Below are 13,283 nucleotides of genomic sequence, written 5' to 3' on the forward strand. Positions count from 1 at the left end.
ATCCTATCCTGGTTCTCAACAGTGTTATTCAGAGACGTCACCCCCGAACACCCCCTCCCCCCGGATTTTCAGAGACATGTTGGCAGGTATGCTGGTAAGTGATATTCTAAGTCGATCTCTCTGTTATGTATGTTGTAGTACTATATTTATACCGATTTGTTCGCATATCAGGAATGTGTGTTGTGTTTGCAGAAAGAAAGAAGCACTTGTTCAGCGTTTTTCCTTGTCGCAAACACAACAGCAGTCTGGTAGTGATTGCGCTGCTTTTTTCAGGGTTAAGTATTGTGATATCCCAATTGCAACAGAGAAATATTGTAGACGGTAACCTTGTGAGAAGAAATCTCTGTAGACTGATGGCATTTCATGTCACATTCAGCCTTATAATCTTACAGTGTGCATAATCAGCTGCTTTTTCATGCATTTAGACATTACGCTATCGAGTCATTCAAACGCTAGCTCTAAAGTGACGTTGGTGATTTAGCAATGGTTTCTGCTGTTTTGACGTCAGCTGCAGATGTGAATGAATGGCGGAAGAAAGTAGTTCCTGAAACAAATGGGTTTTAGACTCTTTGTGTTTAATTTCGTTTTTTATATACACGATTGTGCCATCGAACTGTTGTATAAACGCAAAATTACACTCGTAGCAGTGCAATATGCCTGTATATCAGAACTGCTGGGATTCTAAAGCACTCGACCTGCAACCTCGAGCCAAGGCACACCTCACACCAGTGCTGATATACAGCCATATCTCACTGCTCATGTGATATTGCTCATATATATATATATATATATATATATATATATATATATATATATATATATATATATATATATATATATATATATATATAGTGCTGTCAATCGATTTAAAAAATTTAACTAATTAATAACACTTTTTTTTGAAACTTTTCTGAAACTTGTAATTTTGCCTATTAAAATATAAAATTAATGTAAATGCAAGACAAAAACTATTTAAATTCAATAAATAATTGTTTATTAGAATTTTTGTTTAACTTGTAACCGATTTCTTCATGTAAACGACATACCCACAATAAACCATCAAGATCCCGCTTGACAACAGAAATTGAACACAGGCATGTTAATGCCATTTAAATTTTAAAACAACCAATGCCAATAAAGAAAAAATTGATTTCCAAGTTGGATTGTAAGTTGAGAACATTAATTATAAAGTAGAAACAATTTTGCTTAGTCCTCCTTTACATTTAGCCAGTTTTTTAAGACAGTCCAGTCTGTTGACATTATCGGGGGACAATGTGGACCTTTACTTTTGAATGACGTGAGCTGAGAGTGCAACGCAATCTCACAGCAATTCGTAACTCTTTGATTTAGTGGCTACGGACAATGACGTTTAGGCAGGTTTGTTGCTCAGAAACGCACGCGCGCGCGCGCACACACAGACACACAGACCAGGGCCGTGCACAGGGGGAGGGGGGTGGTTTCACTTATAAAACTACATTTTCTTTGTGTAAGTTGTGTATGTTTAAATATTTTTGTCATTTATATATTTTACATTACAATGTTCAGATAGTAGAACTTTTTTATTAAATATTATTAGTTTTTTTGTATTTGATATAAAATATTAACAAAACATTTAACCTTTAAACATGCATTATGAAAGTTACAATACTAAATAATAAATGTAAGATTTTCATTAAGTCATTATATCGCATTTGCATTAAAAACATTTTAAATCTTTTTTTCTTTACATTGTTAACGATAATTTAGCTAATTTGCATATTTGCTGGGGGGTCACAGTGGTGCAATGGGTAGCATGATCACCTCACAGCAAAAAGATCGCTGTTCGAGCCTCGGCTGGGTCAGTTGGCGTTTCTGTGTGGAGTTTGCATGTTCTCTCCGTGTTGGCGTGGGTTTCCTCCGGGTGCTTCGGTTTCCCCCACAAGTCTAAAGGCATGCGGTATAGGTGAATTGGATAGGCTAAATTGTCCGTAGTGTATGAGTGTGAATGAGAGTGTATGGATGTTTCCCAGTGATGGTTGTTCAAAACATATGCTGAATAGGTTGGTGGTTCATTCCACTGTGGCCTCCCCTGATTAATAAAGGGACTAAGCCGAAAAGAAAATGAATGAATGAATGCATATTTGCTATTTGTATCTATTTGAGTAAAATCTACACTCTTGTTTTTATATTTCGAGTATTTGCAACACTCTTGTATTCCCTTTTTTTCCATAATGCATTGTGGGATTGCCTTCAGTGTGCAGAACGCACTTGATGTTGCCTAAAACTCTGCCTACCTTTTGGAAGAGTCTTCACAAAGGCTTCCCACATAGGTTTTGGGACGAAGCCAAAGTCTTAGTTTAGTCTTTTTGTGTAGGTTGTGTTTCAACACTCTTCCTAGTTATGGAGCCCTTTTGCCCAGATTGGATGACACTGTTGTGGGTCATGCGTTGAGAACTCAAAGGCTGTCGAAATGGTTTTTGGGTATTTGAATTGGCCCAAAACCACAGCAAGAGCCCTTGGGGAATCCAGATATGTGAGAAGAGGTTTTTGTTGGATGGCGTCCCAGTAGAGGACCCTGTAAACGGCACCGCTGACTTAAAAGTGCTGGAGAATTGAGAAAATATGCTCTGTTTAATGGCTTTCCATTGTGTGAACAAGTATGTTGGTGAGGTGTTACAATCCTTCATCATACGGGTTAGAGAAATAGAGCAGAACCAAGAACAAAAGAGTCCTAAAATCAATATAAAAGTCCATTTTTGTAATGTGGTCGAAGAAGAAACTGTACAATTCAGAGTAAGTGACATGATCAGAACATTTAAAAAACATGTGGCCTGAAACTTGGTCTTATCCACAGGGTCCTTCCTTCCTTCTTTGCTTCCTTCCCTCCTTCCTTCCCCCTCTATTCTTCTTTATTTCCTTCTTTCTTTATCCTTTTCCATTCGTCTTCTTTCCTTTCCATCCTTCATTTATTCATTCATCCTTCTTTCCTTCCTTCCTTTTATTTATTCATTCATTCATTCATTCATTCATTCATTCATTCATTCATTCATTCATTCATTCATTCATTCATTCATTCATTCATTCATTCATTCATTAATTAGTTCATTCATTCATTAGTTCATTTGTTCATTCAGTCAGTCTTCTCTTCTTTCCTATCCCTCATTCATTATTTTCTCTCTTTCTTTCTTTCTTTCTTTCTTTCTTTCTTTCTTTCTTTCTTTCTTTCTTTCTTTCTTTCTTTCTTTCTTTCTTTCTTTTTTTCTTTCTTTCTTTCTTTCTTTCTTTCTTTCTTTCTTTCTTTCTTTCTTTCTTTCTTTCTCTTTCCTTAATTCTTTCATCCCTTTTTACCATCCATTCCTTCTTTCTTTCTTCCTTCTTTCTTTCCATCCTTCCTTTTCCATTTCTTTATTCTTTCCTCCTTTCCTTTCTTCACCTCTTTGTTTTTGTCTTCCTTTTTTTGTTCATTCCTTCCTTCTTTTTTTGTTTTGTTGCCATCTTTCTTTCTTTCTTTCTTTCTTTCTTTCTTCATTCATCATATTTCCTTCCTTGCCTTCATTTATTCATTCGTTCGTTCGTTCATTATTTCATTCATTCATTCCATCTTTCTGTCTTCTTTCCTTCCTTGCTTCCTTCCTTCCTTCTTTCATTCGTTTCTCTTTTCCTTTATCTTTCTTTCTTTCTTTCTTTCTTTCTTTCTTTTACTTTACATCCTTACTCCCCTCCTTCATTCTCATTTTGTTCCTTTCTTCTTTTCTTTTTTCCTTTGTCCTTTCCATCTTTCCATTCTTTCTTTCTTTCTTTCTTTCTTTCTTTCTTTCTTTCTTTCTTTCTTTCTTTCTTTCTTTCTTTCTTTCTTTCTTTCTCTCTCTCTCTTTCTTTCTTTCTTTCTCTCTCTCTTTCTTTTTTCTTTCTTTCTTTCTTGCCTTCTTTTTTTCTTTCTTTCTTTTTCTATTCTATTGAGTCAAAGGAACAGATTTCAGCTCACCGTTTTCCATTCTCAACAACTAAAAATAGCCCAGACTTATTTTACACCTATATCACACTCTTCTAGCCGGGGTCTAGAGAACTGTCACAGGTTTTCAGCTGTCTGTGCTAGATATATATATATTCTCCTCGTCTGACAACAAAAATGCCTGCCTGTAGCATTAAAATCACTCGCTGTTAATAAAGTTACTAAAGACTCGGCTTGCCGGAAATAGCCTCGTCCCCTCTGCTAATGAAAGATGGCAAGTGAATCGAGTAGATCAGCCACATTCACACACAGACAAAGAAAAGTGTTCTTTGAAACGGCAGGTCGCATGTTTTTCTCACCTCCGCAGAAGCCATAAAGGTTACATTGCCAAAGGACGTGTTTTAATGGCGTAGCTACTGTCTAGATATCACACCGCTCCAATGACTGCACTGACCTTCAAACTTTACCTTCTGCTGCAACTACATACTAAATATATAATGCCCGAGGAAAATTATATTGCTCAGAGTTACTCAGGCAAATTAATGGAGCTTCATTGAAGTTTCTGCTTTGATGTTTCTCTTACAGCTACTGGAACCGCACAGTTTGAGACACTACCTATGTTTCCTTTGACTTTATGTGCATTTTGGGATATTGAATGAAATTGATAGAGTTGTACAATCTTGAACTGTGCATTAAAACCCTATTTCAGCATTTTTAGATGACATCTATAATACAGTAGAATTATTAATGAACAACTTCAGTTTAGAATCATTGTAAGTTCTGATTCTGTTCATTAATTAAGCTGTCTTTTCACAGCACATGACATTCGGACACGACTGTTGAAACACGTCTCTTGTGGCAGTCACACAGAATTATCGAGACAGCCCACTGCTTGATGACGTAGTCGATCAGATTTGCTACATAGTTGACAATCGCCTACACCTCCCCCTACCCTAAACGCAACCATCACAGTAGCATTGGCATTAACTTAGTGGGCGGTAGTTGATGATCGTCTACACCTCCCCCTACCCTAAACCCAACGATTACAGTAGTATGGGTACTACATTAGTTGGCGGTACAGGTCCGCTACATAGTTGATGATCGGCTACAACTCCCCCTACTTTAAAAGCCAACCATCGCAGTAGCATGGGCGTTACCTTCGTGGGCGGTAGTAGACAATCGCCTACACCTCCCTCTACCCTAAACCCAACTATCACAGTAGCATGGCCGTTACCTTACTTGGCGGAAGTTGACGATTGCCTATATCCTTTCCTACCATAAACCCAACAATTACAGTAGCATGGCCATTACCTTAGTGGGCGGTACAAGGTCAGCTACATAGTTGACGATCGCCTACACCTTCACCTACTCTAAACCCAACTGTCACAATAGCATGGGCGTTACTTTAGTGGGCAGTAGTTGACGATCGCCTACACCTCCCTCTACCCCTACCCTAAACCCAACCATCAAAGTAGCATGGGTGTTACCTTAGTGGGCGGTTGTTGACGATCGCCTACACCTCCCTCTACCCTAAACCCAACCATCACAGTAACATGGGCATTACCTTAGTGGGTGGTAGTTGACAATCGCCTACAGCTCCCTCTACTCTAAACCCAACCACCACAGTAGCATGGGCACTACATTAGTTGGCAGTACAAGGTCAGCTACATAGTTGACGATCGCTTACACCTCCACCTACTCTAAACACAACCATCACAGTAGCATGGGCGTTACTTTGGTGGGCGGTAGTTGATGATTGCCTACACCTCCACCTACTCTAAACCCAACCATCACAGTAGCATGGGCATTACCTTAGTGGGTGGTAGTTGACGATCGCCTACAGCTCCATCTACTCTAAACCCAACCATCACAGTAGCATGGGCACTACATTAGTTGGCAGTACAAGGTCAGCTACATAGTTGACGATCGCCTACACCTCCACCTACTCTAAACCCAACCATCACAGTAGAATGGGCGTTACTTTAGTGGGCAGTAGTTGACGATCGCCTATACATCCCTCTACCCCTACCCTAAACCCAACCATCACAGTAGCATGGGCGTTACCTTAGTGGGCGGTTGTTGACGATCACCTACACCTCCCTCTACCCTAAACCCAACCATCACAGTAACATGGGCGGTACCTTAGTAGGCGGTAGTTGATGATTGCCTACACCTCCACCTACTCTAAACCCAACCATCACAGTAGAATGGGCATTACTTTAGTGGGCAGTAGTTGACGATCGTCTACACCTTCCCCTACCCTAAACCCAATGATTACAGTAGCATGGGCACTACCTTAGTAGACAAAAAACTAATTTGTGGATCTCCTTACTGCCTGGGTGCAGCTGTGCCTAGTGTATTCAGGGAAATTTCTTACCCCTTGGTTTCGAGTGTGGTCCTGAAAAATCTTCGTTCGAAGGGGTATCTACCCCTTGCCCTTATCCCTACGCCATTAAGCTAGAGAGAATTGGGACATCCCCTACCCCTGCATGGGAACGCATAAAACGAGGGGTAGGGGTAAGGGCTAAGGGGTAGAATCGGGATTGGGCCTAAGGCAGTTCTGAAGGCAAAAAGAGGGTCCAACACGGTACTAACAAGGTGTACCTAATAAAGTGGCTAATGATACATGTCATATAGTATATGCCTTATACAGCTTTTTATTACTTCTGCTAATTTGTGTCAGTTCTTCAGGAAGTTATGATTTTGTTCTCTAGAGCACATTTGATGGAAACTCATTTTAAATTCCCTAGTTTGGATGTAAATGTTTGTTTGTGAACTCTCTACTGAGTGTTTTTCCCAAGCACCGCGTCGTGTTTTTCTTTCAAACATGCTATTTGTTATTAGCATCCTTATGCGAGCATATTATGATAATCTCATTTGAGCTCTAACTGGGTTTTCGCTAATGATAACTGTGCTTCAAACAGTCAGCTGTGCATTGCTGCCGTTAATTTGTTAACTTTGTCAACTGCGTTAAATCTCTCACAACACTGTCCAGTGAGAAAAAAATATGTTGATGCTTCCTTAAAAGTTGGATAAATCCAGCAAAAGGATGCTTTCAAGAAAACAGATCGCAGTAAACATGATTAGAGTTGAGACGTCAGAGTTACGCAAGCATTAGATATAAAGGAATAATTTGGTATGGTAAGAAATCCTGGGAGCCTGATGGGGAAACCATAATAAGATCGGACTGAATTTCACACCGTGTCCTCAGATGCCAGAAGGTGGAGGTTGTTTTTAGCAGTAAGTGGACTTGTTCCAGATGTCCTCGGGCTTTGATCTGTGTGTGTGTGTTTACTCATATTGTGGATACTGTCTATTTCTGTTCAAGCTAATCAGTTCAATTATCCTGTTTCTCAGTGACTGGACAATGTAGGAGTCTTTATATGAGTAAAGCAGTGTTTTTATTTCACAGTGTGATGATTATCACCATTCACCACCCATGGCGGAGGTCCTAGTAGGACATTATAGTGTCAGCTTGAAATAACTGATTCTAAATAAATAAATAAATAGACTTTAACTGCATTTTTACCACAAACACTTCTGGAACACATCAAGTGACATTTCATTAAGTAATAATTTAAAACTCATGTGAAGAAAAATCAATTCTAATATATTACAATTAATATAATATTTATCATATTTTAATTATCATATAATTTATACCAAAATAAAATGAATTGTAGATATAAAAAATGTGTTTTCCTAATTTAATTTTAATTAAAAATGTATTAAATGTTCGAGCCTTGGCTGGGTCAGTTGGCGTTACTGTGTGGAGTTTGCATGTTCTCCCCGTGTTCGTGTGGGTTTCCTCTGCAAGTCCAAAGACATGCGCTTTAGGTGAATTGGGTAGGCTAAATTGTCCGTAGTGTATGAGTGTGAATGAGTGTGTGAGTGAGTGTGTTTCCTAGTGATGGGTTGCAGCTGGAAGGGCACCCCCTGCGTAAAACATAAGCTGGATTAGTTGGCGGTTCATTTCACTGTTGCGACCCCATAAGCCGACAAGAAAATGAATGAAATAATAAATAAATGAATGATTTAATTTGTTGCTTATTAACAGTAAATAAAAAAAATATCAAATACTATCATTTTAAAACTTATATTCAGTACATTTTTATAATTGTTTGATATATATATATATATATATATACATACATACATACAGGATATACACAGTGTCGGGGGTAACGCATTACAAGTAACACTAGTAGTTACTTAATAATATTCCTTTTTAAAGCAACAAGTAAAGTAAAGTATAAACCATTTTAAGGTCAAAATTATTAGCCCCTTTAAGCTATAGATATTTTTGGATAGTCTACAGCAGTGGTCACCAAACTTGTTCCTGGAGAGCCGGTGTCCTACAGATTTTAGCTCCAATCCTAATTAAACACACCTGAACAAGCTAATCAAGGTCTTACTTGGTATACTTGAAACATCCAGGCAGGTGTATTGAGGTAAGGTTGGAGCTAAACCCTGCAGGGACAACGGCCCTCCAGGACCAGGATTGGTGACCCATGGTCTACAGAACAAACCATCGTTATACAATAGTTTGCCTATTTAACCAAATAACCTAGTTAAGCCTCTAAATATTTACACTTTGTTTTTGTTAGTAATGTACTTAACTCTTTTATACTTTAATATATATTTGGAGTTGTTATTTTTGCTGTTATTATGTCATATACACTTAAAGTTAAAATTATTAGCCCCCCTGTTTATTTTCCCCCAATTTCTGTTTAACGGAGAGAAGATTTTTAAAACACATTTCTTAGCATAATAGTTTTAATAACTCATCTCTAATAACTGATTTATTTTATCTTTGTCTTTGAAAACTTTAAGTTTTCAAGAAACTTCTATACAGCTTAAAGTGACATTTAAAGGCTTAACTAGGTTAATTAGGTTAACCAGGCAGGTTAGGGTAATTAGGTAAGTTATTGTAAATTGATGGATTGTTTTGTAGACTATTCAAAAAAATATAGCTTAAAGGAGCTAATAATAATGTTCTTAAAATGGCTTTAAAAAATTTAAAAAATTCTTTTATTCTAGCCGAAATAAAACAAACAAGACTTTCTCCAGAAGAAAAAATATTACAGGAAATAATGTGAAAATATACTTGCTCTGTTCAACATAATTTGGGAAATATAAAAAATGAATAATAATAAGGGGCGAATAATTCTGACTTCAACTGTGTGTATATATATATATATATATATATATATATATATATATATATATATATATATATATATATATATATATTAAACAAACGTCATACCTCACAGTTATTTGTTTTGTAAGGTAAAAAGGAAAATGCAAGTCTGTTTTTATTTGAAAGTATTTTTTAATATATTTGTATAAAACAAGCACATTGCAATATAAAAACGTGACATATCTCTAGTCATTTACACCTTATATCACTCAATTATGACTTTATGTGTCATAACCCTGGCTGTGTTTCTCATTTTAAACTTCAGCTCATCATTTTCACTTACAGGCACAAGCAGGAGTCTGCACTTTCCAGCTTTCTGAAACAGCGCTCTCTCCTCTTAATAACACAACCTTATATACAGTGCAGAGAGACTCACTGCGAGGCTGATAAAAGGCTGTTAAGGCAATTTCCTTCTCACTGGATCAAAACTAATAAGTGTTGCTGTGAGTAAACTTTCGCGGATTATTCCTCAAGGAAATCTAAAATGGAAAACTGTTTTTTTTTTTTTTTTTTGGTGTGTGTGGTTGTGTTTCAGGGCCTGAGCTCTAGTGACAGAGCGGCTTCATTGCATTACACGTCCAAGGTTACACTACATATTGATTTTCCTTTACGACAAGAATAGAGTCCTCGCTCAATTTGACTCGTATTGAACAAACACGGCTCAGTTACTCCATACAAGTGCTTTAGAGATTTGTTAATATAATTAAACATCTCCTTGTTGTTATTATTATTGGGTACCATATTGATTGATTATACCATTAAATATAAATTGTTTTGAAATCAAATTAATTAGTTACATATTTCTTAGTTATATATACTTCATTTAGTTTTTAATGGTCACATTGTATTATGTGGCATAATGATTTTACTTTAATAAAAAACTACAGTTAGTAAATAAATGCAATATTTTTGCAATTCATTAGTGAAGTAAACGCATTTATTGTGTAGAGCTGTATGTAGCTTTGGAAAAGTTCAGACCAGTTTGTAATTATCAGTTTCTTTGGATTTATTAATTAAAATATTAATTTCTATTAATGAATGAAAGGCAACATTTCTTTAAAATTTTAAGAATATTTATTATTAATTAGAATATTTATTAGCAAAAATGCACATTTCCAGACCTTGAATTCTTTGTAAAGAAAAATTGCTGGGTTGAACGCAATACCTTCATGTTGCCACAAATTGATTAAGTTAATGATTAAGTTAATTTTTTTTTTTTTTACAAATGTGGGTGGATTGAAGATAAAAAATTAATTTGTCCCAAAAACCTCAAGATTTGTGTTTATTCAGCTTGTGTTAAATAAGTGTTGAGAACAAGTTTATATTAATGTTTGTACAACAATATTCTAACACTTGATGCTTTCAGAAACTTAATATACACACACACACACACACACACACACACACACACACACACACACACACACACACACACACACACACACACACACACACACACACACACACAGACACAGACACAGACACAGACACACACACACACACACACACAGTTGAAGTTGAAGAATTATTAGCCCCCCTGTTTACTTTTCCCCAATTTCTGTTTATCGCAGAGAATATTTGTTCAACACATTTCTAAACATATTAGTTTTATTAATTCATCTCTAATAACTGATTTATTTTATCTTTGTCATGATGACAGTAAATTATATTTTACTAGATATTTTTTAAGCCACTTCTATACAGCTTAAAGTGACATTTAAAGGGTTAACTAGGTTAATTAGGTTAACTAGGCAGGTTAGGGTCATTAGGCAGGTTATTGTATAACAATGGTTTGTTCTGTACACTAAAAATATTGCTTAAAGGGGCTAATAATTTTTACCTTAAAATGGCTTTTAAAACATTCAAAACTGCTTTTATTCAAGCCAAAATAAAACAAATGAGACTTTCTCCAGAAGAAAAAATATTATCAGAAATACTGTGAAATTTTTCTATGCTTTGTTAAACATCATTTGGAAAATATTTAAAAAAGAAATATATACATACATACATACACACACACACACACACACACACACACACACACACACACACACACACACACACACACACACACACACACACACATATTAGGTACACTTGTCCTGTACTGAACTGAACTGAACTAAAGTGAACTTAAACTCTAAAAACTGGACTGACAGTTACAATTTACTAGAACATCTATGTTAAGCTGCTTTGTCACAATCTACATTGTGAAAGTGCTATAGAAATAAAGATGAAAGATATCCAACTGCTCTTCAACACAAATTTCAAATCAACCAATCACATGTCAATCACAGTCAAGACGATCTGCTGCAGTTCAAACCGAGCATCAGAATGGGGAAGAAAGATTTAAGTGACTTTGAACGTGAGATGGTTGTTGGCAATCTCTTGTTCCATCACATCCCAAAGGCGCGCTATTGTATTGAGCTCTGGTGACTGTGGAGGCCATTTAATTACAGTGAACTCATTGTCATGTTCAAGAAACCAGTCTGAGATGATTCACACTTTATGACAATTATCCTCCTGGAAGTAGCCATCAGAAGATAGATACACTGTCGCATGATCAACAATACTCAGGTAGGCTGTGGTGTTGAAACGATGCTTAATTGGTACTAATGCGTCCAAAGTGTGTCAAGAAAATATCCCCCACACCATTACACCACCACCAGCAGCCTGAACTGTTGATACAAGGCAGGACGGATCCATGTTTTCATGTTGTTGATGCCAAATTCTGACCCGACCATCTGAATGTTGCAGCAGAAATGGAGACTCATCAGAGCAGGCAACGTTTTTCCAATCCTCTATTGTCCAGTTTTGGTGAGCCTGTTTAAATTGTAGCCTCAGTTTCCTGTTCTTAGCTGACAGGAGTGGCACCCGGTGTGATCTTCTGCTGCTGTAGCCCATCCGTCTCAAGGTTGGAGGTGTTGTGTGTTCAGAGAGGCTCTTCTGCAGACCTCGGTTGTAACAAGTGGTTATTTGAAATTGAGTTACTGTTGCCTTTTTAGCATATTGAGCCAGTCTGGCCATTCTCCTCTGACCTCTGGCATCAACAAGGCATTTGCGCCCACAGAACTGCCGCTCACTGGATATTTTCTCTTTTCTGACCATTCTCTGTAAACCCTAGAGATGGTTGTGCATGAAAATCCCAGTAGATCAGCAGTTTCTGAAATACTCAGACCAGCCCATCTTAAATGCCCTTTCTACCCTATTCTGATGCTCAGTTTGAACTGCAGCAGATCGTCTTGGCCATGTCTACATGCCTAAATGCATTGAGTTGCTGCCATATGATTGGCTGGAAGCAGCCACCAGAAGATGGGTACACTGTAGCCAAAAAAGCACGGACATGGTCAACAATACACAAGTAAGCTGTGGCATGATGCTCAGTTGGTACTAATGGGCCCAAAGTGTGCCAAGAAAATATCCCACACAGCACATACATATATATATATATATATATATATATATATATATATATATATATATATATATATATATATATATATATATATATAACATATTTTTGAAAAAGACACTGCAATATATGGTATATGTTATGGTATAAGAATACAAAATAGCCTCATCATCAATAATTTTTTGCATCGCTACATCAAAAAAAAGTCATTTCTCCGAGTAGCATGAATGATGACTAATGTGCGGTGATTGTCTGATGCTATTAGGGAAGCACAATTCCCCATCCGCCTGAAACAAACACACGGGGCTCACTGAAGTCAGAAATATCAGTGACAGAAAACGAGACGGTGATTGATGGAGCGACGGCAGACGGCGAGTCAAGACACAGCTGAACATATCAATTCCAACTGTCCGAACGCATTAGTGAAAATACCCTTCTGTCCCACAAATCCATAGATATCAGTATGAATCTGATGTCTGGAATATGCATCAACATGGCTTTGTGCGATCTTACTGCTGAAGACCATTTTGTGAGCTGCTTAAATGACCAGTCGTGTTGAATGCTGGGAGATGTCAAGCAGATTTTGGATTTGAATGCAGGCCGCTGACAGAGCGGCACTGAATAATGTTAGGCCAGAAACAGTGTGTCCTTCCACAGAAACACCGTCATGGCTGAGTTAAAGAGAGACGAGGGCAGAGAGCGATTGAGAACTGCAGGATTATGAAATAAAGCTCAAA

The 13,283-nt window shown here is 37.2% G+C and overlaps 2 protein-coding genes across 12 annotated transcripts in view; one reads left to right on the forward strand and one right to left on the reverse strand.

Moving 5' to 3' along the window:
* Positions 1–13,283, reverse strand: part of rftn1b (raftlin, lipid raft linker 1b) — a 400,288-nt gene that overhangs the window by 26,793 nt on the left and 360,212 nt on the right. For 3 of the 11 annotated variants that reach the window (XR_015512126.2, XR_015512123.2, XR_015512124.2), the window contains exon 9: positions 3,757–3,832. The exons of the other annotated variants lie outside the window; for them this stretch is intronic. The gene's annotated coding sequence lies outside the window, so the exon portion shown is untranslated. Of the gene's footprint in view, positions 1–3,756; positions 3,833–13,283 lie in introns of those variants that run through there. 11 annotated transcript variants of the gene reach the window in all.
* LOC147840439 (uncharacterized) lies at positions 2,741–6,232 on the forward strand. The gene is made up of 3 exons (XM_087286362.1): positions 2,741–2,772; positions 3,097–5,499; positions 5,825–6,232. Exons 1-2 carry the CDS (start codon positions 2,741–2,743, stop codon positions 4,028–4,030), a joined length of 966 nt encoding a protein of 321 aa, XP_087142488.1. The 3' UTR covers positions 4,031–5,499; positions 5,825–6,232.

Source organism: Danio rerio, chromosome 16 (assembly GCF_052040795.2).
Source record: "Danio rerio strain M-AB ecotype USA chromosome 16, GRCz13ab, whole genome shotgun sequence".
Taxonomy (NCBI): domain Eukaryota; kingdom Metazoa; phylum Chordata; class Actinopteri; order Cypriniformes; family Danionidae; genus Danio; species Danio rerio.